Below are 27,907 nucleotides of genomic sequence, written 5' to 3' on the forward strand. Positions count from 1 at the left end.
AACTATAAAACATACTTCTCACAGTTTATTACACACGAGGCGATGTCTACATTCACGTCAATCCTATGAGTCTGTATCCAAGGCAAGGGACTTATCTTTATACTTTTTTTTTGGTCACCAAGCACGCCATCAGCTAAGTGACATGTTCCCTTTCAGAGAAACTGCTGTCTACGGATCCTGAAGGCCTTGGCAATCATCTTGTCACTACTGGCAATACTGGAGAATGGAGCCCCCAGGTTACAGATAAATCACCCTTGTAATTTCACTGGAAGTTGTGTGCTGCTCTCACTCCCTTTCAGCACTGTCCTTTTGAGCTGGTGGGATGTTCAGTCTTTGATGAACATAGTTCCTCTGGATTCAGTGGCTACAGCGAGAACTATTCATCTTTCAGATGTGTGTAGCATTTCATTTCAGGCTCTGGAGTTGTCTGGTGACTTGGAAACTCCTACCCCACTACCCAAGCGCCATAAAATTAAGATAATCCACCTATTTCTGAAGTAGCAGGAGTTGGCCACTGCCAGAGGAAGGTTCGCCATCTTCATCTTTCCCCTCCAGCCACACCCCAGTACGTATGTACATGTACACACACACACAATATGCATTTCGCCAATTGTGCAATGCTTGACCAGATGTCAGTGGCCCTTTTAAAGAGCTCGATATTTTAAGAATAGGGCTAGCCTGAACTTAGCATGTCAGGGCTTCCCCTACCTTATAGTCAATCCAACTGTGTTGGATTTGGTAAAGTTAAAAGGCCAGTGGGCCAAATTCAGCTGGGTCGTGCATGAGCGCAACTCCTGTGAAAGCTGACGTGTCCACAGAACCCAGGCTGGATTTAGAGCCCAATTCCTCAACTGCTTCCTCTTATTACCATTTTTTAAGATTTGCATTCATCCCACTCCTCCCCTTTCTAATGCATCCAGGGCAGCCTCCACCTTTCACATGGGAACACCAGAGCTACATGGGAGGAAAAGAGAGAATGAGGAGACTCACATCTCTGTCATCAAAAACTAAGTTCATTAACTTCCACAATAAGCGGCCTCTGGCTTGCCTGGAGCAGTGGAATTTGCATCTACTTTCAAATAGGAATCTCACACACTGCTGCACCTGCTGCCATGCCATCATGCAGTGAGGCCCAGCCTCCTGGTTAACAGCATTTGCCTCTCCTCAATAGGAACATTGCACATATACAACACAGAGCGCACGCTCTAGGCTGACATTGCTTAATGCTCTTTCTTCTTTTATTTACAAAGGCTTCATTCCAACTACATACATTAGAAATGCATGCCTAAGCCAGCCCTGTAGTCAAGCTATGGTACACAATGCATGAGAGGAGAATATAGGCCCTCATTCCTATCTCTGCCGCTCCCTACAATCAAAACCAAAAAAGAGTGGGTGTCTGCAGGTAAGCGTTTCACTGTAGAAACTTCAAGTATCTTACGATCACATCACTGTCATTGTATTTATAAAAAGACTGTAAAAGCATTCACAATATTCTAAAGTTACAAATATAAGATGCCTTGGGCATTCCAAGGTTCTCTAGAAGCCCTGACCAGACATCAGCTGACAATGGCTGGAAGCTATGTTTGCTAATTTCAGCAGAGGCTGCCCCTGCTTGATGGAATGAACAAAAGGAAAAAAAAAACCCAGAGCAACTAATAAGAAAGATCTAATACCTCCCTCTGAAAAAATCCCTCCCTTCACCACCTCGGCTTCTTGAATTTTAATAGCTGGCCCCATTGACATAGGCCAGTTAGTCCTTTCCACCACCTTGCACCATTTAGCAGTTGGCGATTCAGGACAACTAGGTGCTTATATATGTGCTTATCCCTATGCACGTGCTTCACCACTTGCCTGAATCAGGATGGACTGCTTCAATGTTGTCCCAAATAAGGGCCTACAGTGGTAGTTTAGAAGGGGCAAACCGTAAACACATCTGAAAGTCTAGAGAGATGCAGTGCAACATAAATACGTTTTTATTTTTTTTAAACCGTGGCGTGGTGTTTACGAACATGTCCCTTTGTTTAGCATGTGACTTCCATCCAGGGCAGACTAAATCTACAGTTTCTCTTTATTCACCAGGATTTTTTCTAGGATAAATACAGTGGCTAAGAATTTGGAGCTACAACAGACATATTAGATGTGTAACAAAGTAAGCTATTTCAGAGTCATAACAATGATGATCCATGAAGCAAACACAAAGGAGATTGTTTTTGTTCACAGCTGTTGTCAAAGAGAAATCTTTTGTTCTTGGCATCTCACAATTTCAACCAAACTGGATTACACACTCCAGTTGTTACAAAAAAACAACTGTAAAAAATGACTAACAGATTTTTTATATTATTTGTAATGCAGCCTGTGCAGTGGTTTCACTAGTAGATTTCAAGAACACAAAAACAGTCAGATTGCTCAACATAATACAGGAAGAATAAGTCAAGTATGGAAAGCTAGAGTAACAAAAGGCTACATTAAAAATACAAGAATGTCTAGAAAAAGGTGGTAAATAGTTGAAAGAAAAAACCAAACACCTTACTAGAAGATGTAAGATAGGCCCAGCTACATAGTTACTGTATTTTTCTAGTGGCTGAATTTCCTACCACAGCACTGATTTTATTATTACTCTTTTTTTTTTAAATATAACTTAGAATGACGAGTTTGCCAACCAGCAGCTAACTCAAAAACTTTATGGAAAAACAAAATATCTATCATTAAAATGGGGAAAAGGGGTCCGCAGAGCAGCCAGTTTCTTGTGGATTTTTTTGTCCAGTCCTATCCCTTCTTGGCAATGCCGACTCAGGCTGAGCTCTTGGCTATATTCAGCATATTGGGAGTGGAAGATCTTCTAATACAGGTTTGGGATTCAGCTGGAAGAATGGAAAGTCCTATAATCCAGTACCAAACCATGAAAGTCTTAGTAGCAGCAAGCTCCAACACAACAGAGAAAAATTCCATCCAGGTGTTATGAAATGATTCATAAAAGAAATGAGATCTTCAAAAGATTCTGTCATTTCTGTCCTCAATCAATAGCCAAGCCAAGCGAGTTGTGATTTAACCTGATCTGTCAGATCTGAGAAGTTGGCTGTTTGTTCTTGTTAACTTGTTTTGTCTCGGCTGACATGATGTCTCAATCGGCTGCACAGTTCCCATCACTTAAATGCCATTCAGTAAACACAAAAATAAACCAAACCATGGCCCTTCCTAGTCCATATAACACAGCAGCAGCAGGCATCTCATATGTTAAACTCTGCCTAAAAGTGTTGACCTAAGAGGAGAGAGGGGGAAAAAAGTAAGCAACGGCATTCATTAGAATGATGCAAATATCGTCAGATAAGCTCAGACTGCCTCCCATATGCTGACCTCAGCTTTCTGCATTCTTATCACATGTTCTGGCAGCTTTTCAAGGCCAGTCTCTGTTGTTTTGTCTCTGTGTATAATCAGCACTGGGTGTGCATCCACAGCCATCCATTTGCAGAGTCAGAGCTTTCCCCTACAGATGCATTGGCACCAGTCACACTGAACTGTCAAGTCTCCCATGATGCACACATGGGAAGAAACAGTGTGCATAACAGAAGCCAGCTAAACAGCAACCATCTGCTTACATCAGAAACAAAAGAACCCAAAGCTGCAGAACACTCTCTAGTATATCCACTGGGACACTGCAGAGTGGACAAGAGCAGTAAATGTATTTACATAAGGGATGGTCTTATACTCTGTGGGACCTCAAGCAAGGAAGGCAAGTACTGCCATGCTGGAGAAAATGGAGTTCTGTGTGCTTTTCCTGCTGGAAAACATTGGTGGTGGGGTGACAGGACTAGAAGCAGCTTTAAAAAAAAAACAAAACAAAAAAAAAAACCCAAAATCTCCTCCCACACACACCCAACAGGCCTTTTGAGCTTTTCCCTCTGCTCCTAGCACCAGAAGAACTAACGTGAGCTATGAGTTGCTGAGGCTGCCAAGCAGTTGCTTATGCTTAAGGCTGGCTCTGTCTATTATTACAGTAAGGTTATCGCCAAGTTTAAAGCAGCTGCCACAATCCTACAGGCCTGTCCATCCCCCTCTCTACAAATAAGGATATGAAAGGGAATGAACATACTACATTTGTTCTATCAGTAGCAGAGGAATAACTGTGTATAAGACACATTCCAAATTCTGTTTTCCTACCTGGATGCCAAAGTTAGGACGCCCATTTTCACATGGAGTTACCCAAAAACTCTCCCTAGGTTTGAATGCCAAGGTTCAGAATGGGGCATGCTAACTCAGGCATCTCTATTTGAAAAACTGAGCTCACAGTATCTGTGAGAAAGGCTTTCTAAAACTTCAGAGAGGTTTTTCTAAACTGATTTGCACAAGGTATCAGAACTTAAAATTAAGCTGAGCTCCCTTTGAGGCAAGATAAATAAGAAGTGGCTGTACTAATTCTTCCAGAAAATCTGGAAGCTGAGCGATGGTTTAAGTTGATACAGTGTCCATCTGTTGAAGCGTATAATGTGTCATTCGGCTTTCAACTGTCCGATGCTAGAATTACATCTCACTCTGTTGATTTATTGATGCCAATAACCTTTGACACAAACCTTAGAGTCTTCCATCTGTCCTTTTCAATGTGATGCTCAGGACCTTCGCTCTCATAGGAAGCCAAGTAAAGTGCTGCAATCAGAAGCAAGATCATCATACTGGTGCTATTGGCAGTTTAAAAATTCACCATTCTCTGAAAGTGCCTCCACAACAAAATAAAATCTCTTTATATTAGCCATCCATCAGTTTATGGCTCCACAGTTCCATTACAAAATGCATAGTCACTCACAATACTCACTAATAATCCAGTCAATACTAACAAAACGTACATGAGAACAAAGACTATCCTCAGGAAAAAGAAGAAGAGCTTAGGAAAATTCAAATGCAGGAAGGTAGAAGTGAATATTTGCAAAAGAAAGTTTTGAGCTCATAGGAGAATTGCTTTGTGAACAAAAGGCCAAGACCCAATTGCTTTTCTAGCAGCATCCCCTAGGTCAAAGCATCCTTAAAGACAAAGCAAATACGTACACTTTAGATTGTGTTTTTGTGGACTAGCTTCCTAGTTCTTATTTTTTTCCATTCCTTATAAATATTCTTTTAAAAAGCAGGGAAGGGGCCAAAGCCACTTTTCAGAGAACAGATACACTTTTAAAAAGGTAAAACTCTGTGTTTTTTGTGTGCCCGGTGTAACTTATATGCCATGTTTATATTTGTGTAAGTATGTTCCAGGGCTAGGTCTTCCTTCATCAAAGCGATAACTTAACATAGGAAGAGGTTGAGCAATAATAGGCACGTAATCATCTGAAAAGCAGAGCACAGTGTATTCCTTACCATCTTCACTGAAGACTGGGACAGTGAGCAAGTATTGCAGGATCTTCCGGTCCCTCTCAAATGGACACTCCACTTGCTTCCATGTCATAAACTCACTCACTTGTTTTGCTAGTTCCCAAAATTTCTGGAAATGATGAGTGGGGAAACAAAAACAAAAGATGTATAATTTTTAGTAATCTGCTTGATTGAATTTAGAGAAGCTACTCTGGGTTTAAAGTAGGCTAATTTCCATCTAGGTTTTCAAACAGTAACATGAGAGGGATGGAAAAACTGAATTTCCCTCCCCCAGGAAATTCCAATATTTAGACATGTATTTTTTGTCCCAAACTGAGACAAAAACCATACTAAAATATCAAAACTTTTTTCAGAATGAAGAGTTTAGGAAAAAAAACAAAATTTGGAAGTGTGTGGATATTTCATTTTAACATTTTTGTTCTGAACTGAACATTCCGATATGCTCTAATTCAAATGTGTAGTTTCAGTTTATTGACCTGAAAAGTTTAGATTTTTCCATGATGGAAAGTTCTGCTAAAATAGATCTTTCCACATGTAAAATTTCAGTTTTGACAAACATTTTCCAACAGGAAAAATGTTTAATTTAAAAAGCTTTTTTGATCAGCTTTAAACATAAGGGCATTCCAGATCATATAGTTCAGGTTCAGAATGCACATCTATGTGCTATGTATTTCCCTTCAAGTAGAAAATATGTGGGCAGAGCACAAATATATCATGATCATGTCTACAAATTCACGCCACACTAGGGAATTAAAAGCAGAACCCCCAAATGACTGACTTGTATCATGCGGCTAACACAACACACCAGTAAACAGTGGATTGTAGCAACTAAAGATGGTCGGGAACTAGAATTTCCATTCCACGGGAAATTCGGATGTTTCAAAAAGTTTGTTCCAATTTGGAAGGAAAGGCTGCAATATCACTATTTCCTGCAAAACAAGAATTTTAACTTCTAGTATATTAAAAATATATAGATATGTAATATAATGTAATAGTTACGTGTAGATTAAATTAATTGAAACTATCAAAACTGATCAGTATGACTTTTCCATCATCCCCTCTAAAAATTGGCAACACTGTTGAAAAAATGTGATTTTGACAAATCTGTACTTTTTTGACAGAAAATTTTTGACCATCTCTAGCAAACAAATTTTTGACATCAAAATTTTTGACCATCTCTAGCAGTAATTCATAAACATACTAAACTTGGGGCCTAATTTCGTTCCCAATAGAAAGCAGGATTAAGAACTCAGTTATGTTTTCTGTTCAGGGAGCTAAAAGTATGGCAGTTAAGTATTACCAAGTTCTAAATAAAATGTTCTACTCACTTCAAAATTGATGTGGCCATTTGGAAGGCGATTGGCACAGCCCTCGTTGAGAAAGTAAATGTCTTTGATTAAGAGACTGAAGAAAGGTATCACGATCTGAAGAAAGAACAAGATTCCACCTTCAATATGACACAGAATCGAGATACAACAGTAATACCATATGCATGAAAAATTGTGTCATATGCTATAAAAATTAAGCATCATACTGAAAAGCCAAAGTCTTCAAGTGTTCCTGGGCATAATGCATTTTATAATACATGAAGTAAACATAGTTATCACCCCACTCTGACAGACTTCATCTCAGCTCCACCTCCTTTCTTTGTCCCAAATTCCTTCTATCCACTCCATCTCTGTAAAGCCTCTAGCTCTCTAAGAATTGCAGTTAATATATCTGATTTCGTGATCATTCTTGTCAACAGAGGACACAATGTACGTTCAGTATCTCTGGAGCGACAGCTGTCTGCCTAACATGCTCAGTTTCTATTATAGTGGCCCTCCTTAGTTTGACCTTTCCTCACACAGGCTTGCAGATTCCAGAATGTATAAATTCAGAGGTGCCCACTTCTTGTTTGTGCTTTATAAACAGATACCTGGATATTAATGCCAAAGTTAGAATGCTGTGGAGAGCTGAAAAAACAATCAACAGCAATAAAGCGTAAAGCCATAGGCGGATTTATTGTCCTATGGAGGTCACTTCTGAAAACCAAGAAGAATAGTTTTTCATATAGACTCCACTTAATGCACCTCAATCTCCTTTGAAGGTAGGACAAGAAGTAATGGATTTAATTTGGAGCAAGGGAGATTTAGATTAGTTATTAGGAAAAATTGCTTAACCATAAGGATAGTTAAGCACTGGAACAGGCTTTCAAGGGATGTTGTGGAATCCCCATCATTGGAGGTTTTTAAGAACAAGGTAGATAAGCACCTGTCAGGGATGATCTAGGTACACTTGGTTCTGTCTCAGAACAGGTCCCTTCCAGCCCTACGTTTCTATCCGTCTATGAAGTCTCCTCTTTCCAACCCAGACAGGATCATATGACTGTTTCGGCCAGTGGCTCATAAGTGGAGCTGGTCAGAAATCTGTCAGAATGATTTCCTGACTGAAAATACAGTTCTTGCAAAATCAAAGTTTTTCCATGGGAAAACTGAATGGGAGTATTTTGTTTTGGGTCACTTTGATCCAAATTTGGAATATTTAATTTTGTTAAACTGACCCCAAAAGTTTACTTTTGAAACAATTCAATAAAACATTAAAACTGCATTTACCTATGGGGCGCCCATTCTTTGCTATGGGCTGAGCTCCCCAGAGGACATCTCCCATAATACAATACAGATTTCTTTATGACCAAGCTTTCCGTGGTACATCATGGGAGTCACAAGACTGGGCCCAAGGGAAATATAGTTCAGGACTGTGGTGCCCCCATTTTCCCAAATGGGCCATGTTCTTTAGCTAGACCTACAACTCCCATGAAGCTGTGCACTACAATAGGGGGAAAGCATTTTCAGTCAATTCAACAAATCAAAATGAAACATTTTGATTTTGGGAATGTCAAAATGTTTTGTTTTGATCAAACTTTGACATTTTTTGCTAAGCAGAAATTCAGAACTTTTTGTCCTAATTTGGGACAAAACCAGATGTTGAAATTTGGAAATTCCAAATTTCACTCAGCTCTATGAATAAATACATAGGAATAAACTCTCTGGATTCCTGAAACTGATTTGTATCCATAATGTCTGCAGGATTTTACACCTTAAGATCTCACACCTTTATTTGTAACAGGTTCTTAGCACTCAAAACCCATACATTTTTTAAGTGCAAAACATGTGTAAGCGAGTAGAATGTTTATGAAGTATCCTGCCTTATAGTTAAAATTATTCTATATGCATGAAAATTGGGTTTATTAATCCTGACAAGCAGAGTCAATATTATAAGAAGTAAAATTATTTAGTAACTTGCCTCTAAGTGGATGTAGGTTAGCAAGCTATTTGGCTCCTTTCCAAGAGAAATTCAAGAGATGCAACAAATGTTCTACTTTAATGTATATCCAAATCCTGGTTATGTCTCAAACATTAGTTTAATCTCGAAGAGGTGGTATCTTTCTTTGCCTCCATTTCTCAGTAATATTACAGCCACTCTTGTGATTTAAGAGAGGATTCTTGACCTACCATGACCAGGTCACATGAATACTTGGTTATTCTTGGCTATTCACACTAATGAACCACAGCAACTAACTGTATGCAAGGCATCCTTAAAGCTGAACGGGTAAAGGCCATACAGAGCAGAGACTTGCGCTCGTGTTCCCCATTTTGACTCAAGTTAACTAACAGCTTGAAATGCTAGTCTAGACATTTCAAAAACATTTGGGGTTTAGGACACAAGTGTTTGTGGTTTGTCCTAGGTGGAGTCAAACACTGGAACAGGGTCATCTTTACAGTCCCCATCCTGCCTGCCCGAATCCCCATTTCAAAACAAGATAAGAGGAAAGTAAAACTGAATTATAAGCAATACAGCAGGAGTGATTTCTTTCTATTCTCATTCATCTATAGCATGATTATAATTCAGAATGACCTGGACAAACTGAGGTAAACAGGATGAAATTCAGTAAGGACAAATGCAAAGTACTCCATTTAGGAAGGAACAATCAGTTGCACATGTACAAAATGGGAAATGACTGCCTAGGAAGGAGTACTGCAGAAAGGGATCTGGGGGTCATAGTGGACCACCAGCTAAATATGAGTCAACAGTGTAATGCTATTGCAAAAAAACAAACATGATTCTGGAATGTATTAGTGGGAGTGTTGTAAGTAAGACATGAGTAGTAATTCTTCTGCTCTACTCCGCACTGATTAGGTCTCAACTGGAGTATTGTGTCCAGTTCTGGGCACCACATTTCAGGAAAGATGTGGACAAACTGGAGAAAGTCCAGAGAAGAGCAACAAAAATGATTAAAGGTCTAGAAAACATGACCTCTGAGGCAAGACTGAAAGAACTGGGTTTGTTTAGCCTGGAGAAGAGAAGACTGAGAGGGGACATGATAACAGCTTTCAAGTACATAAAACGCTGTTATAAGGAGGAGGAAGAAAAATTGTTGTTCTTAACCTCTGAGGCTAGGACAAGAAGCAATGGGCTTAAACTGCAGCAAGGGAGGTTTAGGTTGGATATTAGGAAAAGCTGGAAAAATTGTTAATCACTGGAATAAATTGCTTAAGGAGGTTGTGGACTCTCCATCATTGGAGATTTTTAAGAGCAGGTTAGACAAATACCTGTCAGGGATTGTCTAAATATTACTTAGTCCTGCCATGAGTGCAGGGGACTGGACTAGATGACCTCTCGCAGTCCTTTCCAGCCTTATGATTCTAGGATTACTAAACTTAATCCTTATGGGTTTTATGCAACTGGTGACTCTGATCCTGCAAGATGATCCACATGGACAAATGTGGCCATGCAAATTAGTGAGGGCACTGGGGTTCTATGCACATGTCCATCTGTCCATCCATATGGATCATACTGGGGGATCCAGACCAGCATTAGTAATCCCACTGTGATCAATGGGTCCTGGGTCCTGGACTGAGACCACTAATCCTACTTCACTTAGGACATGAAGATGACCATTAGATGGTAACCCCTTTCATCAGTCAGTACAAAACTGAGCTGGGCTTCCAGTTGAAATCATGAGGCAAAACGCTCTTTATCCCAAACCCTTTAATCCCCTAAAATTTCCCATTTCTTTTCCTGTGGGTTCTCAGATACCATACAAGAGGATAAAGTCTTGTTCTTGGTGATTCCCCGCACAAGCTTCATGGGTAAGCAGAGACCCAATGTTGAGGCACATATCTGAGTTGGCTGAGTTTAGAGCCTTAGAATTTGAATTGCTGGAGAACAGCTCCCCACATAGCTTGACAAGCATATCTGAAGAATGTCCATTTTGCTAAGTCATTCATGAACTACCTTCTCTCTGTTGCTATGAGCCGTCAAGGACCTCTGAGCTGCTCCACGCAGAGCGGTTCGGTAATTGTAAAAATTGCTAGAAGGGTCCATCTGATGCTACAGACGGGAATAAACGTAAATGAGTTTCAGAGATTTAGTGCCAATATATGTACAGTGGTTTTCACTAGAAAGGCGAATTTTAGAACCTAACACATTTGTTGAATTGCAACACAGATGTTATCTTTAAAGTACAGATAAAACCATCTACTGCTCTGTTAGGTCCTTACACTTAGAAAGTCACTTTTAAAAAATACTTGCTCAGAATGCCCAATGAGCAAGTACCAATCAGGCTTGCATAGAAGCAATGCCAGATTCCCTCCCAAAAAACTGTACCATCAACTCAAATACTGCTCTCAGAGCCATACAATGGGTCTTGAGACCAATATTCTGCTCTTCTAGTATGTGTAACTCTCTGACATTAATAAAAGTTGCACATATGTACTGAGAGTCACATTTTCTACAGTATGGATTGTTTGAAAAATCTCAGATTGATTATCAATTAATTCAAGATAATTAACACATTTGTAAAAGCTAATCTGAATCCCCAGGGCAAACCACAAATTTGCATTCTAGAACATCCACATTACCCTCTACAAATGTGTTGACTACCTTGAGTTCATCAGCAGTCAATTAACTTGAGATTAAAAAAAAACAAAACTCTAGTGTAAACACACCATTAGGGTTATATTCTGCCGGGTAGATTTGAGAGCAGAATTTTGCTTTATTTACTTTCCCATCACAACCCCAATCTTATTGCACACCTCTAAGCGCCAAGAAGAGTTACCCACAATTTCAAATTCCAGCTGAAAAAATTTCAAATAGTTCTAGTTGGCAGGTAGGTTTTGTAATAATACAATAAGGTACTGGCTCTTCCAAACCAAAAAGGGACCAGCAGGAATTAACAGACGCCAGAAGTCAGTTGAAAGACTCCAACAGAGTTGGCATGAATTTCCACTAGGGACATGCACACATACAATTTTGTTAAACTTCCAGTAGGATAGGAAACAGTAAGACTCACATTTCAGGAACAGTCAAACCTACACTCTACTGACAGCAGTGTGAATTGAAGCGTCAATTGAACGTACCTCAAGAATGTCAAATTTGGCTGTCTTGACTTTTGCCCAGGTCTTCTTTAGTCGGGAGACTGGACTCATGTTCATACCAGCTTTATTGGAGAAAAGCAATTTAAAAATTTAATAGAACAAAACTAGTCTAAACAAAGTATGTAAGATCGCTAAGTAATTCTACAATGAAAGAGCTATTAACAAAAGAAGGCTTTTCATGGTAGATATAGACATTTCTGGCTATTTTTACTTATCAATATATTTACAGTATAATAGAAACAGCAGTGCCCATCAGTTCTACACGTTACTGATAGATCTTTATCTTTCCCTGCCTGGCTAGGTACAGATACGATGTATTTTAGCACCAGACCATGTCCAATAAGTATAGGAGATTAATAAAGACATCCCATTATGATACTTTAGGATAACAGTTTAGTGGATGTTGAGATCTGAAAAGTCCCAGGGTAAAAACTGAGGGCAACGTCATTAGTCTCCTTAAAGCATATTCAGATAATTTACTGAACACGGGCTTCCATTATGTGCAATGCAGTCACCATGCCAAGCAACATCAGCTGTATCAATAGAGAAGAGATAGACCTCTAGGTGGCAATATAGAAGTCGTAGGCTGCCCATGCTACTTCTTCCCTGTGTAGCTGCAATGAGGCTAAGTGAAGGCTTAACTTTATGCTCTTTCAATATATGGCATGTTTGGCTATTATATACAAGGTACAGTGGGCCTGAGATGACCACAACTCCTCCTGAAGTCAACAGGAATTTTGGCAGTTACTTCAATGGGAGTAGGTTCAATCCCAATACTCCAACCAATTTAGCATGAAAATAACTTTACACATCAGGAGGATCAGGGCCATAGCTGAGAACTCAATGCACTCCAAAGAACGTGGTTGGAGGATACTGAGCTTTTTGAAGCATACATCAACAAAATGAATCTTTTAAAGACTAAGTCAACTATCTTGTCTTCTCTTTCTAATGGTATAAGTGAAGGTTTGTAGCTGGAACTACAATACTCTTTTACAATCTTTTATTGATGTTTAATATTACAAATATATTTACCTACTCTCCCCATCATTTCCTTCCCTTCCCACCGTGCTTGGTAATGTAAATAGGGAATAGGTTCCCATATTTTTAAAAAAATCTTTAGATTAAAAACAAGAAAAAACTCTCCCCAAGCCTTATACTCACAAATAATCGCCATTAAGGAGTTAAAGTTGCCAATGTTAAAACACTCCCTGGCCACGTCAATGAAATATTCTATCATTCTTGCTCTGTGCTTCTTCTTCACAGGCTGAGAGAGACAAATAGTACAGTTTTATTCTTTAGCAGGAAAGGGAGACCTCCACTGGACTCTACAAAGGGACAACTTTATTGTTAAACGTTTCCTCTGTGGGTACTGCAATTTTACACTGTATTCTACAAATAGAGCAAATGGCATTCCAAAAAGCTTATGAAAGGAGAGAGACAAACCAAATGAGTTACGGAGCTTCAGGACAGTGAGGGCGTGGGTAATTATTGGAGAGAGAACCCTAAAAGGATTTGTGGAAGGAAGTATATGAAGAAAAGAGAAGATGGTTTATAAACAAGAAGGGACAGAGGATCTTCTAGGCATAAAGGACAACATATGATGGTGGAGTAGCCAAGAGTGAGACAAAGCCAAAGGGACAGTAATGGAACTAATGTTGCTTCATAGTTTCATAAACAGGAAACTGGAAAATTGTTGCATCAAAGAAAAGGACTTGCTCACCATGCAGATTTCTGTAGCAACTAAGTAACTGAGTCTGTTAAACCATTCTACATAGGCTTCCAGGTTACGGGTCTTCTTTCGATCAGCGTAACAGCTCTGAAGAAAGAAAGGGAAAACACAATGTCATTAATTTATTCTGCATTCTTCTTGGAGAGAGATTCCTAACCTGCAACCTGGCAATCTTAAGCTTTCACCCAGTCAGATATCAAAGTAAGTAGGGTCAATGGCCAAAGAAAAAACTCAAGGAGATGCAGGAAAGTGAGGTTGGTGATTCATTAGGTGGCATTTTTTTGAGGCCTTGATTCAGAAAAGCACATACGCAGATGCTTAACATTAAGCACCTGCTTATCTCCCATTTAAGTGTTTTGCTGAATAACGATAGGACTTAGGTACATGATCCAAAAGTTAAGCATATGCTTAAAGTGCTTTGCTTAATCACAGCATGGTCAGTACTAAAGCAATGACAAATCATGATGCTAGGGAACACTGCAGATGAGAGAGAAAATTGAGTCCTGACCACTCATTTGACATGTCAATTCCAGTGCCTGGGCCCAACTAGTATATTATTGGGAGAATTTTAAGAAGGCAGAATGTAATTTCAGTTGGAGTCTTATTCTTCCCTTCCTGTTCTATGCTATTACGTAATGCATTGGAACAGTTCCCCCAATTCATCCCAGGCTGACTGAGTAGCAGTGGGTGGAGAGATTTTCATTATCTCTAGAAAAGCATTTCAGAATCCCAGCTGGATGGAAGGCAATTTATAATTGAAAGCTATTATGTTCTGTTTGCCACATTTCACAAGAACAGGTTAACTACATGGCTTTGGCACAGTAAACATGCAGATCTTAAGCATCGCCAGAACATACGTGAAAGAGTGAAAGCTCCAGCACAGTTAGTTAAAAGCAGAGTTTGTCCTTGCCCTTAATTCTATAACTCAAAATTCTCTTCAGTACAGTACAAAAGGTTTGTAATTTGACCCTCATCAGTTTCTTTCAAATAGCTCAATCTCCTAAAAGGACAGGAGGGGAATAATGGATGGGGAAAGCCAGTGATGTCAAGGCTGAAATGCATCTCATCTTGGCTATAGACTACAGAACATACGGTAAAGAGAAACCTTTCCCAGGGCTAGACCCTCAGCTGGTGTAAAATCAGCAAAACCCGACTGAAATCAGTTTATGGCAATGGGAGTTTGTTTGCTTGAGCAAAGACAGAACGTGAGCTGGATTTGCCCCCTAAATTAACAATGATTCACAGGGTAAAGTTAAAAAAAAAATCTCCTTTCTGGTTTTAAGAGTTCAGCTATCAGGCATATTTTTGCTAGATATTCTATCTATCCTGTACAATGCTTATAGGTCAGCATAGGATACCATTCCAAGTTCCACAACTGCCCCTGTTCCCCTCCATTCACCTTGTCATTGTCCAAAGGATCCTTTTGTACAAACGCCTGGACAAATTCTTCTGGTCCAATGTAATTGAGCCTCTCCTACATTAAAAGGAAACAAAACAAAGTAATCATTTCCTTTACTGATTTATATTTCAAACAGAAGCAAAAAATGGGAAGAATAAAATTGTGGCTGGAAAATACATATACGAAAGACCTGGCAACAACTTACCAGCTCTATGTGAGTCAGCTGCTGGGCTAACATGTAAGGGTCATTGCAGACAGTGATTATGTCCCTCTGTATGGACTGAGGTTTGGTCTTCAGGACTGTCAGTCGATCTGTGGATGTTGCATTGATTTTTGCAAGCACTTCCTCATACTGACTAAGAGAGGCAAGTTTTCGGATCAGGCTCTGGATGATTTGCTGTACATTCTTCCGGTACATCTGCCATGACATGAGACAAGCAAAGGATATTCCCAAAATATGGAAGGTTACTATATTCCTGATGGCACTAAGACAGCTTCATTCAGATGAATAGTCAATATCAACTTAGACACTCACAGAACCAAGTTTATTCTTACAGCAACCCTTGCCAAACTGATACATTAAAGAGCAGGCATTTAACATGTTGTCCTTGGAAGCATTTAGTTTAAGGTTTGATTGCGTTAGGGATTCAGTGGTGTCCTCACCAGTCCAAGTCACAACAGAAAGGGAAAGCTACATTCATTCACCTATAGTACAAGATGAAGCACTGTCCATCGGGTAAAATGCTATCTCCCACTGTTTAAAGCAGCAAGGAAAAAAACCCTAATCCATGAGTTTAAAGTGCAGTCATTTTATGATGTTATGGACCTAATTCTCTTTTCACTGGTGTAAATCAAGACTTATCCCATGAAGTCAACGGAATTACAACTGGTGTAAAAACAGACAGACAAAGAGAAGAGAATCTCGCTGTATTTCTTCCTTTCATTCCCCAGGCCTGCTCCTACTCCTATTAATGTCAAGAGGAGTTCTGCCACTAGCCTCAGAGGGAGCAGGGCTTTCAGCCCATAGGTCTGTTATAATGGAACCATTAGGTTGTTACTTTTCTATATTCAAGACACAATCCTAAAGCCATTAACGAAATGCTTAAGTGCTTGCAAATGTGAAGTGCCCAAAATCTATCAGCAGCACAGTAAAAGGTTATTGGTCTAGGAATAAATGAATGTTACCTGTTCCCTAATGTACTTGTCACTCACTGTAAAGCTGCCACTTTTAAGAATTTCTTGAGTTTGCCTGAACGCAATCCTGCTTTTTGTGTTTTTCAATATTAATTTTAAAAAACAGACCTTTTCCATAGAACTAGCTAGAGTCAAACACTAGACATATTTAATTTCCAGAGGGGTAGCTGTGTTAGTCTGTACACAGCAAAAACAACGAGAGTCTGTAGCACCTTAAAGACTAACAAATTTCTGCAGGCATAAGCTTTCATGGGCTGCAACCCACTTCATCAGATGCATGAAGTGGAAACCACAGATAGGAGGTGTGTATATATATATATATATATCCAAGGGTAAGAAACAACAATGGGGAGGGCAAGTGCTAACAAAGTCAATTCAGTTAGGGTAGATGAGGCCTATTCACAACCATTGATTAGAAGGGAGAATGTGTGAACAGTGACAATTACTTCTTGCAATGAGATAACCATTCCAAGTCCCTATTCAGACCCAGTCTGATTGTGTCAAGTTTGCATAAGAATTCCAGCTCTGCAGTTTCTCGCTGAAGTCTGTTTCTGAAGTTTTTTTGTTGAAGTATGGCAACTTTCAAGTCAGCTACAGAGTGTCCTAGGAGACTGAAGTGCTCTCCGACTGGTTTATGGATGTTACCATTTTTTATGTCTGACTTGTGTCCATTTATTCTTTTGCGTAGTGACACAATCAGACTGGCTCAATTGATCTGGATACATCGATCTGACGGTGGCAAATTTGCCACCGTCAGTGCAGACATACTCTTAGATGATGATGGGAACATAACAGCCTAGAAATACTTGAGCGTAAGCTCAAAGGCAGGAGAGGGGCAGATGTAGGAACAATAGAATGAAATTATGAAAGACAAAATTGAGGCTCAATATCAAGACAAACTTTATGAGAGGGAGTTCTACTAGTCTGATGAATAATCTTGCAAAGGAAATGGAACATACCTTACTCATTTGCACATTTCAAACTAAACTGGAAGAATGTACAACAGAGAACAATCCTGTACTGGCAGGGATATGGACTAAGCCTATTTAAGTTGACTCCATCTCTAGATCCTATGGTTCAGTCCCTAGTGAATAAATATTCACATCCCAAGATTCACTGCTGCAATCAGCATTCATTAGCATCTTAATTCATCACCTCAGCAGGGAGGGCAAGTACTGAATGAGCCATGGAATATGAACTACTCTCTTGCCCTTAGAGGTGGTCCTTTCCAGAAAGGTTAGGGTTATTGTGGGAAGTTTGCACTGTTGCCTTCTGTGTGGAGAAGTTCACCACAGAGGAAAATCGAAGGTCAGAGAGGACTTCAGTCTCCTTTACTAGTATGCCACCACATTTCAGGAGTGCTAAAATTCATCTGTTTCAAAACAAGTCCATAGCTGTATTTACTAGGCTTGCTCTAGACTTCACTAAGCTCTCAATGGTAGGTTTTAATAGCAGTGACACAAGAGATTTTGAAACTAAAAGAGCTAAATTGCTAAATTGCAAGAACTGATTATTTTCCAACATTCAAGGCCCTGGCTTGCACACACAACCCATATGATACCGAACTAATCTGCAGTGTGGTTTGATAGAAGCAAGGTCAGAGTAGCCTGCATTAATCCTTCCAAGCCATCCACTAGCCAATTTTACTAATAATTTACTGCATTCAAAACTCTACTGCGACATTTGTTTTCCCCATCTTTGAAAGGCAGTCACAAAGTTACGCCGAGAGGCAGAGATGGAAGAGACCTATTAGATCATCTAGTCCATCTCTTTGCCAGGGCAGGATTACTTCCTACAGTACGTTCTGTAGCATTTTGTGTTCAGTATAGTTGTAAATTTCTCAAATTATGGCACTTCTATCACTTCCATGGAAAGATTATTCCACAAACTAATACATCTCATTGCCAAAAGCCCTCTTTAATCTTCTACCCTTTCCAGTCTTAATTTCACTCATCTTCTATTTGCATCATCCCCTTGCACTACCCCAAATAATTCCTCTCTTTCCTTTTATTTTATACCCTCCAAATGCTTACCAAAATTATACATATTTTGTTATTTTATCAATCTTTCACCAACCAATTCCTCTAGGCCCCTAATCCTTCTATTGTTCTTCTTTGAGCTACCTCCAATTTGTCAATATCTTTCTAGTAACATGGTACCTAGACCCAAAAGTAACATTCAGGGTGCAATTGCAACAGAGCAATAGGCAAAAAATTTCCTGCTTCATGTCATGATATCTTGCTGAATGCAACCTATTTTGCTGTCACATCCCATTGCAAACGGGTGCTGATTTGCTCTCCACAGTCACGACTGGATCTTCTCCAGCATTACTACATTCCAAACTTCTCCTACACATTAAGCATCTGGGCTTTGAATTAGTTTCCCCTGTATATAGGTACTTGTTCTTTTAGTTCCAAATTAAGTCTAATTTTATTCTGTTCTGCCCGTGTTTCCAATGTCTCGAGGTTCCTTCATGTCTAACAGTATTTACAATTTCTTCCAATTTATTATCGTCTGCAAAATTAATTAAATATGTAGAAGAGGGAGTAAAGCACGGTATGCAAGAGTTTATAATAGAGTGAGATGAACACTAGTCCCTGGAAATGCCAATAAACATACTGCTGTTTAGTCAGTACTCTCGGTTTACTTTTCTTCCAAATGCTATACTGGTGTATGTGGTATTCTTTTCTCCACAGCCCTGTCACGTGAGTTATGTTCTCTGATGACACCTGCTATATAAATCATGCACCCAAAAACATGCATCATCCTTAAAGGGACAACATTAACCTAAGATTCATTAACAAAACCACCAACAGCATCCTTTCAGATGTTACAACCAGCACCACCACATTAGATGATTAAAATCTAATGTAGATTTTTTTAAAAGACTCTTCACTTTTCACTGATTTTATTGTCTAGGTGTTGCTTCTTTTAGACTCATCAGCTTTACAGGTATTTCTAGTCAGTCTTACTTACCGGCCTCTTGTCCTGACAAAAGCTTGTGGTTGTTCATATACACAACACTGCACTATGGCCTGTGAGATATAGGAAGTAAGCGTAGATGATCGTGGCAGTCCCTCCCTTCTCTTAGAATCGAGAAATTTATGAAAGGTTTCATGGGGGCTTTTTTGTTGGTTTTTTTTTTTTAAAAGACTTTTCATTCAACTTTTTAAAGTTCTTTGAAACATTTTTATTCATAATGGCTTTTTTTGTTTTTGTTTTGTTTTAAATGGTTTATAAAACCTAAGCTGCTTCTATCTGTGTACTTATATGGGCTTCCTCAGTTTAGCATCTCAACACCTTACAAGAAGTCTCTCTATCTAGGAACCAGGACACAGAAGGATTAAGTAACTTGCCCAAGGCCACCCAGGAAATCCGTCAGAGCCAGGAATGCAGCTCAGATCCTGAGTCCAAGGCCAGTGTCTTAAACCAAAGGCCAGTTCTTCCCATCCTAGTTAATATCATCCCTTTAGAAACTTTCCTCTTTGACATTGCTATGCCTTTCCTATGGGATCAAACGCCTGATCCTGAAAAGCCTCCTCACATGAATTCAATGTAATGGTTCATATCAGGAAGGATTTTCAGGGTCACAACCAACTTTCTCCTCCATTAAAATAAAATATGGAACTAAAAATTATAAGCAGCATCTACTCGCACAACAGACAATACTCTCCCAAGAACTAAGTATGGAGACTGGGCACCACAGAGCAAAGAGTACTCAGCACAAAGGGAAGGTGAAACATTGCACTGTTTAGAACTTAGGTTTTTGTTTTTTTAAGGGTTCATCTGCACCCTAGGCACTGGACAAAACATTCAATTCACATTCATAAAATTACCTCCATAACCAACAACCCTCGCTCCCCTAGCTTCTACATATTATTAATAAATAACCAGCAATATTTCACTCTATGATGCCTCTTTTCCAGCCATCTTGTGCTAAAGGTAACTGACCTCATCACCGCTGGCTATTCGTTGTGCCAACTCCTTTAAGTTCCTCATCATTCTTTCATCTCGAAAATCATATGGAAACGTCTCTGTCCACTCAGTCAACAGCTGCAGGATTTTAGGTGCAATTTTTCGTATCCAGTTCTAGTTTAAAAAAAAAAAAAAAAAAAAAAAAGAGTGAGACAGAAAATGTTATATGGAACATTAATAAAACAAATATTTAAACCAATTGAATTATAATCTATTACAATGGATTACTACAATTGTGGAATATAAGGACATGAAAGTCAGTTAAAACTTTAAATGTAATTTAACTGGGCACTGGATTAAGTGCCTACGCCAAAGCGCATTGACTTCATTGGGCTTTGGACCAGTCGATCAGTGAACTGGCAAATTTAAAAAGAGAAAATTCTATCAGTATAAGAAAAACCCTAGATGCTAGATACAGTCTCCAAAAATACATAGCAGATAACTATGCTATAACTAAGGCCTTGATTCTGCAAAAATTTATGCATGTGCTTAATTAATTCTTAATTACTTATACTGTAAGCCCAGTCATGGACCAGGACTCCATTGTGTTAGTTCCTGTACAGACCAAAAAGACAGTTCCTGTCCCAAAGAGCTTACTGTCTAAATAAGACTCAGACAGGTGTTTAACTTTAAACGTGTGAGTAGTCCCAGTGAGTTCACACTCACGTACTTGAAGTTAAACCTGTGCCTAAGTTTTTACAGGATTGCAGACCTAACATGTCAAGATGTATATAGTGCATCTTTGGTACTGTACCATATGCATTTAAAGGTATCCAAGGTATGAACTCATCTATATTATTAAATATACGCATTTCTTTTTCCTACTTGTTTTATTACAAGAAGTTAAAACATAAAAAGTGACTTATAGTGCACTGGATTTGAGAAATGAAACATGTCTCAGCAGAGACTGTTTTCACTCATTAGGGCTCTGATCTTGCACTATTGAATTCAGCGGCAAAATCTCCCCTTGACTTCAGCGTGTGCAGGATCAAACCACAGATGACAGTTGCTAATGACAGGTTTTCTGTATATTCAATCCTGTAGCAGACTCACTGACCTGAAAAGTTCTACCTTGGCAGAGGGAAAATGAGACTTAACAGATTTAGCAAAAGACTAACCTTATCAGCCCCAGGCTCGCTTAGTCTCCGGTGCTCAACACACAGATGGCAAACCCTGGCCATTAGCTCGTAAGGATACATGAACAGACGCGAACTGAGAAGGAAGGTGAATATGTATGTTCTCTGTGAGAGACAGAGGGGAAAAATCATCATGTTGGTTGTACTCCCCACTACAACATTCCTTTCAATTCAGTTTTTCATGCTGTATCATCAGAGCGCAACTTTGTGTATGGCTCGTGATGAGAATGCCTGCTACTACTGCAGAGGTAAGCACTTAATTGTAACATATGTCACCTCTGCAGAGCCTGTATTACATAGTGGCTACATGAGCCTAGTTAGACAAGGCTAAGACGAAAACAAGGTTGGCCCATGGCAGGACAGGGCTGGTTTGATTATCCCTTTGCAACAACAGTATGTACAAGTTCAGCACCTGAAATTACCCTGCACAATTTTACTTCCTCTTCCCTTGCTCTGCAGTAAACCTGTGTGAGAGCAGCTAATAGGTCACATAACTCATTCTAGCAGAAACAAAATTCACGCTAGATGTGATACCACTGTTGGGCATAGAGATCAGCAAACAGAGGTGTACAGCAAAAATAAAATACATTTTTGGCTCAGCTTTGTTACTCTGTGCTCAACTAAGGCTCGCAAAAGCAAAGCCATTTAGATTGTAGTTGATTCATTCCTCTCCTCCCCCCATTACAGCCCATTCCCATTAACAAAAGCTACATTTTGCTTTCCCTCCACATTTCTCCCATTCCCAGGTGTGTCAAGCACAGCTGATTTAATTTGCAGGGTTATAGACTTACATCAGGATAGTAATCTACATTGGGTACTAAGTGCTGGATGAGGGCTTCCAGAGACCCTGACAGGAGATTATTGTCATGGTAATAGAGTCCTCCACAGTTGTCCTCTTTTGACTGATACAGGTTTCTGTTGTAACCGCTACTGTCAAACATAGCTGCAAAGGGAGGCGTTTGTGGCATGCTTTCCTGAAGAAAGGCACAAAAAAACACATGCAATATAATCATAACAGACACTTTACACCCATTTCAAAGGAACGTATTACAAACAACACACTAAAGAAATGAAACCTGACACAAAATGATAAAAGCTAAATCATCTCTCATATTAACCCTACTAAACCTGCACTGCTTCCTATGTAAAACAAACTAGCAGTGGTGCCCTGGCTTTCTCTGTTATGATTATAAAGGTAATTTAGCTTTTTGTTTTTTGTCATTTCTTTGTCACTTTATGCGAAGGCAGATGTTAGAAATGGGATAGATTGCGATATAGTGGCAAATTTGGTGAAAGGCCAAACTCTGCCTGGACCATCACTGGAGCGTACCCTGTCTGTTGGAGGAATATTCACTTTGCCCAAAAAGACCCCTGCATATGTTGCCTAGGGTAAAAACTTTGGACCTTCAGCATTTAAGGCAACATTCCACTTTCAGCAATAATTTACTACATGAGCAGTCCCGTGGAACCCAGTAGAACTATTTGTGGGAATAGGTGTTCATCAATGAAAAGAAGGTGTGTATAACCTAGCCCCTAAGCAGAGAACAGAATTGTACCGAAGATTTTAAAAAATTCTGCATGTCCAAAGTCCAGATTTGAGTTTGACAGCTTGAGCTTCTTTCTACATTAAATGAAGGCGGCATCTCAGCAACTGAAGATCATCTTACCAAACAAACAACGAAAACCCCACACCTTATTCAATCAGCACTATGTGATCAAGGTTGACTGTGGGGGAAATTGTACTGACCACCCAAAGCCTTCTCAGTTACACTATATGTGAGAAAGCTAGAAGATAAAGCCTCTGATTATTTTAAACTTGAATTTTCCCCAACCTCCACACAGTCACTCTTGGAATAGTTGCTATCAGTCAATTGGTGGAAATATCTGGTTTTCATCCCTGATTGCAAGCACGTCACATGCTGAGATCAAACACAGCTACAATGCAGAAAGGTATCACACAGCTTTCACTCCTCTCAACAATTAGGAGGTAAGGCAGACTAAGTTGTACAGCTAATTTGCACAGGCTCTTGTGCATGTGGGTTGGCAGAGCAAAAGTGTGTGAAAGTCTATGAAAAGCTTTCATACCCCTGAGCCATCACTGTAAGTGCAGAAGCTGTTGCTTTTCTCTCTATTGTCAAACCCTATTCGAAAAGAAAACCTTTTTTCAAGCCACACTCCTCAGCGAACACCAGTCTGCAAAGGCACCTGATTTCGAGAACAAGCAGTAATGCGGCAGCCTGGAGATAAGCAGCTTCTTTCCATCTGTGTGCTCTGCAACTCGTAACAAAGCACTTTTTAGAGTGAGCTCAGTACAGACTAGAAGCTATTAAGTTATTAGCTAGATTCCTGGGGACATAATGCACTACACACAGAGCCAAAGCCTTGCTACTTCTGGCAGCATGTCTGGACAATGAAGGCATTCACATCAACAGAAGATTAAACAAACAATAAGAGAAAGCCAAACTCTGTTGCTTATGCAGAGAGGGACAGTGAGTGGAGGCTCCTGGCCTACAAGACCTGCAATAATCCCTCTTTTTCGAGATGTCAAAAGATATTAGCATCAAAATGGAGTAAGGGAGGAGACTCAGTGTCTAAAAAGTCACATTAATCATTGCATGCAGCTGTTCAATCAGGAATCGGATTCTTTCTAGTACAGTGAATTGGGAGGGGAAAAAAGAGAAAGTATAAAATAATGCACGTGCCACAGCAGAAGGCAAGATGCAGGACTCTTGCAAAACAAGATTCTTTTATTATGGATGCCCAGCTGGTGATACACAGGCTGTATCACAGCAGTCTTTGGAAGGATCAAACATTCTGAAAGACTGTCTCCGAAATGGTCTGCCACCCTAGCATGGCCCCAGGAATAAGAAGTTTATGAGAGCTGGATGATATATGGCCATTTGAGGTGCAGAGACTTGTATAAACATGTTCAGTGTTTTCACTTTGTGTAGAGTCTCACCCAAAGTTTTATTCTGATTCTTTGAATCAGATAAACCCAAGAACTCAAAAGAGAGCTTAGGAAAAAATGTGTAGCTTTGCATCGGTCTTAAATCCCCTATTTTTGCTGAAAGGTGTCTCCATTTAAAGTTTATAAACAAAATCCAGATTCCAGAGACAGGAGAGTTGTGTGTGGTTTCAGCTATTGTGGTGGCAGTTTCTTAAGCTCTAATTTATAAGTCAATGAACTACTGAAAGGGGAAGCAATTGCTATGACAGCCTCAGAGCAAAGCATTATGTTGTATACTGCTGGCCAGATGGGAGAGAAAGACCAGTGCAAACTGCATCAAGTTATATAAACACAACCATATAAATGCTGCCATTCATGCCACAACATCCCAAGACTAATAGCCCCCAACATATACTCAATGGTGAAGAGCTGAGGAAGAAACATTCTGCAAAACCACTCTGCACCATGTTTCTGGATCCAGAACCAAACAGTTTGTCTGAATCCAAAGTCACCCAAGTTTAAGGTTTGGATGAGAATTTAATGTTTTGTCCCATCTGACCAACACATGTTGGTTTTGCATATCCTAGTTCCCAGTCAGATAAACTTTGGTTTTGCAGATCAAAATCAGAGGTGTTTCAGATCAGCATCTCATTTTACCACCAAAGTTTGGAAGCGGTGTAGAATTTCAATAAAAATCTCCAGTTTTGGTACATCACTAACATTAAAGCAACTAATAACCACTTAAATAAAAGCTTAATAGAGTAAATAGGCAAGAGTGTGCTTTCCTCTACATTACGCATTTAAAAATAAATAAATAAATAAATAAAAATCAAAGTTAAGAAAGTGGTTTAAACTCCTGTAACTAACTCCCCAGGGAAACAGGTTTCATTCTGAGCTTTTGATCCTCTAGTTCTAGCCATCAGCATTGCTCATGTCAGTTTGTTTCTAACGGGAACTAACTGTAAGAAAGATTATTACAATGACCACATGAAGAGGAAGAAGTCCTGCAAATCATTAATAGTTGATGTTATAAGCCAAAAGGTCAAAGATCAGGCATTGGTGTGTATGTATGTGTATATATATATAATATATAGGGGTGGAAAGGAATATGATGTCATTTGTACTGTCTCGGAACTACTTAGAGAAGTTTCCTGCCCCAGACAGCTCAGTTCTGTTTCAATGAATTGTCTGTATACCGCACATCCAGACAGACGAGGTTTTCAGTGTAAATGAATGTGACACAGAACACGTCCATGTGACAAAGTGGAGGATATCAAAGCATGATGGGGATAAATATAGTTTATCCAACAGGATGACTCGCATAGCATATGCACTTTTCTAGAATGGTTTATTACCTTGATCTTGTCTTTGCTGTATTTAGCAGGGAGGTATAGATAAAAAAGCATTCTACTTTGTTCCAATTTCCCCTGGATCTGTATAAATGGGACCAAAATCTGCCTTCAGAATGACTTCAGTGGAGAGTAGAAGTAAGAGAGTAGAATTTGGTCTGAAGTATAGAAACAAGTAGGATTGGTGTCCTAGTAGCTAAAAATATTGATCATTCTACTTTGTAGAGTGGATTTTAAAAAAAGGAGTAGTAGTATTAGAAGTTGGATTGCAGAAGTGATGCAGCTGAAAATAATTATGTGAATCTTCACCCAAATTAAAACTGAACATCTTCACTATAATTTGGAAAAGTTTGGCTAACCTTTTAAAAAAATTATTTTTTAGATGAAGGATGGTCTTATGGGTAGGGCCCTGGACTGAGATCTGGGTTCATTTCCTAGCTTTGCACCACAGACTTCCTCTGTGACCTGGGGCCACTCACTGAATCTCTCTGACTTGGTTCATCACCTGTAAAATGAGGATAATACGTCTTTTCTCCTATCTTTTGTCTCACCTACGTAAATTTGCAAACTCATCAAGGAAGAAACTTGCTCCTGTTATGTGTCTGTAGAGCATGTAGCACAATGGGACCACAAGCTTGACAGTAATAGCTTTCATGCGAGTGTAATGCCAGAAGTAAGAAAACATGATCAAAACTAGCAATTCCTGCAATACTCCAGTTGCAATTTGGCAAACCCAAAAGACTCAAATCGATAAAGCATCCACATTGTTGCATATGGTTGGCAGGAAGACAAGAATTCCATTTTGCAAAATAAATAAATAAATGGAGTTTTCCAAGTCTGTTTTTGTTCTAACCCAGAATGAAACAAACCTCTGGAAATTTTTCACACAAAACATGGGAAACACATACTCCTACTACCACCACCCTCTTCCCAGAATAGGCAACGGCCCAATGCTTAGGACGTTCACCTAGGATATGGGAGACCCAGATTCAAATCCTTACTTCAAATAAGGTAGAGCAGAGATCTGAATCCAGGTCGCTCACATGCCAGGTGCCCTATCTACTGGGGTACTGGCTAATTAGGTATGTGATACCATACTCTCCCTCTAAATTCAATCCTGAGGAACCTTCCTGATAATCAAAACAGATGTTTCCTTGAAAAGTTTCAGTTTCAATGAATCAGCATTTCCTGACAAACAAATGTTTTGTCAAAATATTCCCAACCAGCTCAACTATTGAGTGATTTTTATCCAAACCTTTGCATTCAACAACAGAAAATAATCAGCTTTTCACTGACAAAAGCAGTGGACAGGATCTGGGTTTTTTCCCCCTTATGTCTAAGAAGCCAGTTTGTACCTCCTATCTACAAAACAAAATTAGCCGATGTCTGTGTAGAGGGAGTTGCTTCAGAATTCAGTATGAACCAGATGATAGATGGAAGTTTTACTAGCACACTTTTGATTTTTGCTCACATTGCATCACTTCAATCAGAAGACAATAAGATCACAGAATCTTTACTCTCCTATACAGGAAACAGATCTGCAGTTATGCCTGTTTAAAGCTACTTCAGGAATTAGGCCACAATCTCCTTTCAGAGCTATACTTCCCAGCATGCTGAAAAATATGCTTTCGATAAAGATAAACTGCTATAAACTTTGGGGCTGGTAAAAGCAAAGGTGTACAAGGGCGGTAGTAATGAACATTAACAGTTCCACTTTATCTTTTCCAGCTGGGGAATGGTGCAGACAAGTTGCAATGAGTTTTAACTGTGACATATAGAAAGGAAGTAAAGATTAGGGATTTTACTGCAAAGTCTGCCCTTATCTTACTTTTTGGTTATGTGTTTGCAAAAAGTGAAAACATTTTATACAAGGTTGCAGTGCCACCAAGAATGATAGTATACCAGCCGCAGAGAGCAACCTTTGAAATTTGAGATGAAAGACTATCTAGGGAGAGCAAGTTTGAAATCCTACAGATCATGCTACTTTCAGATGAGACTTAAAGATGACCCAGAACCCACCTTCCCCCCCCCCCCCACACACCTGGAAGTCATGTCTATTATGTGCAGTCATTAGAGCTCCCTTTAAAAGAAAATAAAAAGAAAAATTCAGAGTAGAGCTTTACTCCCCATCCCAAGTATTCCCTCTCACTGCTGTTCTATGGAGTGCCTTTGGTTGCCATTCTCTACCCCAGAGGTGACTGCATATTTGTGGGGCTATGCATGTGAAGTATGCCTGTGAAGTGTTTGGGGCCTGATCTGGTGATCACTAAGTGAACAGAAAGACTCTCACTGATTTCAACCGGTGCTGGATCAGGCGCCCCTTTGAAACGAAAGCTATGTTACCAGAGCTCAGCATCATTCTGTGGTAGAAAACACCCATTCGCACCTCCCAGTGATATGTTCT

At 39.5% G+C, this 27,907-nt stretch overlaps 1 protein-coding gene across 3 annotated transcripts in view; it reads right to left on the bottom strand.

Annotated features, from left to right (window-relative positions):
• Positions 1-1,950: 1,950 nt before the first annotated feature.
• The window catches only part of RASGEF1B (RasGEF domain family member 1B), a 36,017-nt gene continuing 10,060 nt past the window's right edge, over positions 1,951-27,907 (bottom strand). For 2 of the 3 annotated variants that reach the window (XM_067557096.1, XM_067557095.1), the window contains exons 2-14: positions 21,999-22,181; positions 21,190-21,312; positions 20,048-20,185; positions 15,108-15,320; positions 14,903-14,977; positions 13,495-13,590; positions 12,936-13,038; positions 11,757-11,836; positions 10,633-10,728; positions 6,684-6,779; positions 5,341-5,464; positions 4,569-4,641; positions 1,951-3,259 (exon numbers count right to left, since the gene is read on the bottom strand). In XM_067557096.1, the coding sequence (XP_067413197.1) occupies positions 3,235-3,259; positions 4,569-4,641; positions 5,341-5,464; positions 6,684-6,779; positions 10,633-10,728; positions 11,757-11,836; positions 12,936-13,038; positions 13,495-13,590; positions 14,903-14,977; positions 15,108-15,320; positions 20,048-20,185; positions 21,190-21,312; positions 21,999-22,175 (1,419 nt within the window). In that variant the 5' untranslated portion in view covers positions 22,176-22,181 and the 3' untranslated portion in view covers positions 1,951-3,234. Of the gene's footprint in view, positions 3,260-4,568; positions 4,642-5,340; positions 5,465-6,683; positions 6,780-10,632; positions 10,729-11,756; positions 11,837-12,935; positions 13,039-13,494; positions 13,591-14,902; positions 14,978-15,107; positions 15,321-20,047; positions 20,186-21,189; positions 21,313-21,998; positions 27,501-27,907 lie in introns of those variants that run through there. The other variant, XM_067557094.1, reaches the window with a different exon arrangement.

Source organism: Emydura macquarii, unplaced genomic scaffold, assembly GCF_026122565.2.
Source record: "Emydura macquarii macquarii isolate MOO-44397 ecotype Brisbane River unplaced genomic scaffold, CSIRO-AGI_Emac_v2 contig_1790, whole genome shotgun sequence".
Taxonomy (NCBI): domain Eukaryota; kingdom Metazoa; phylum Chordata; order Testudines; family Chelidae; genus Emydura; species Emydura macquarii.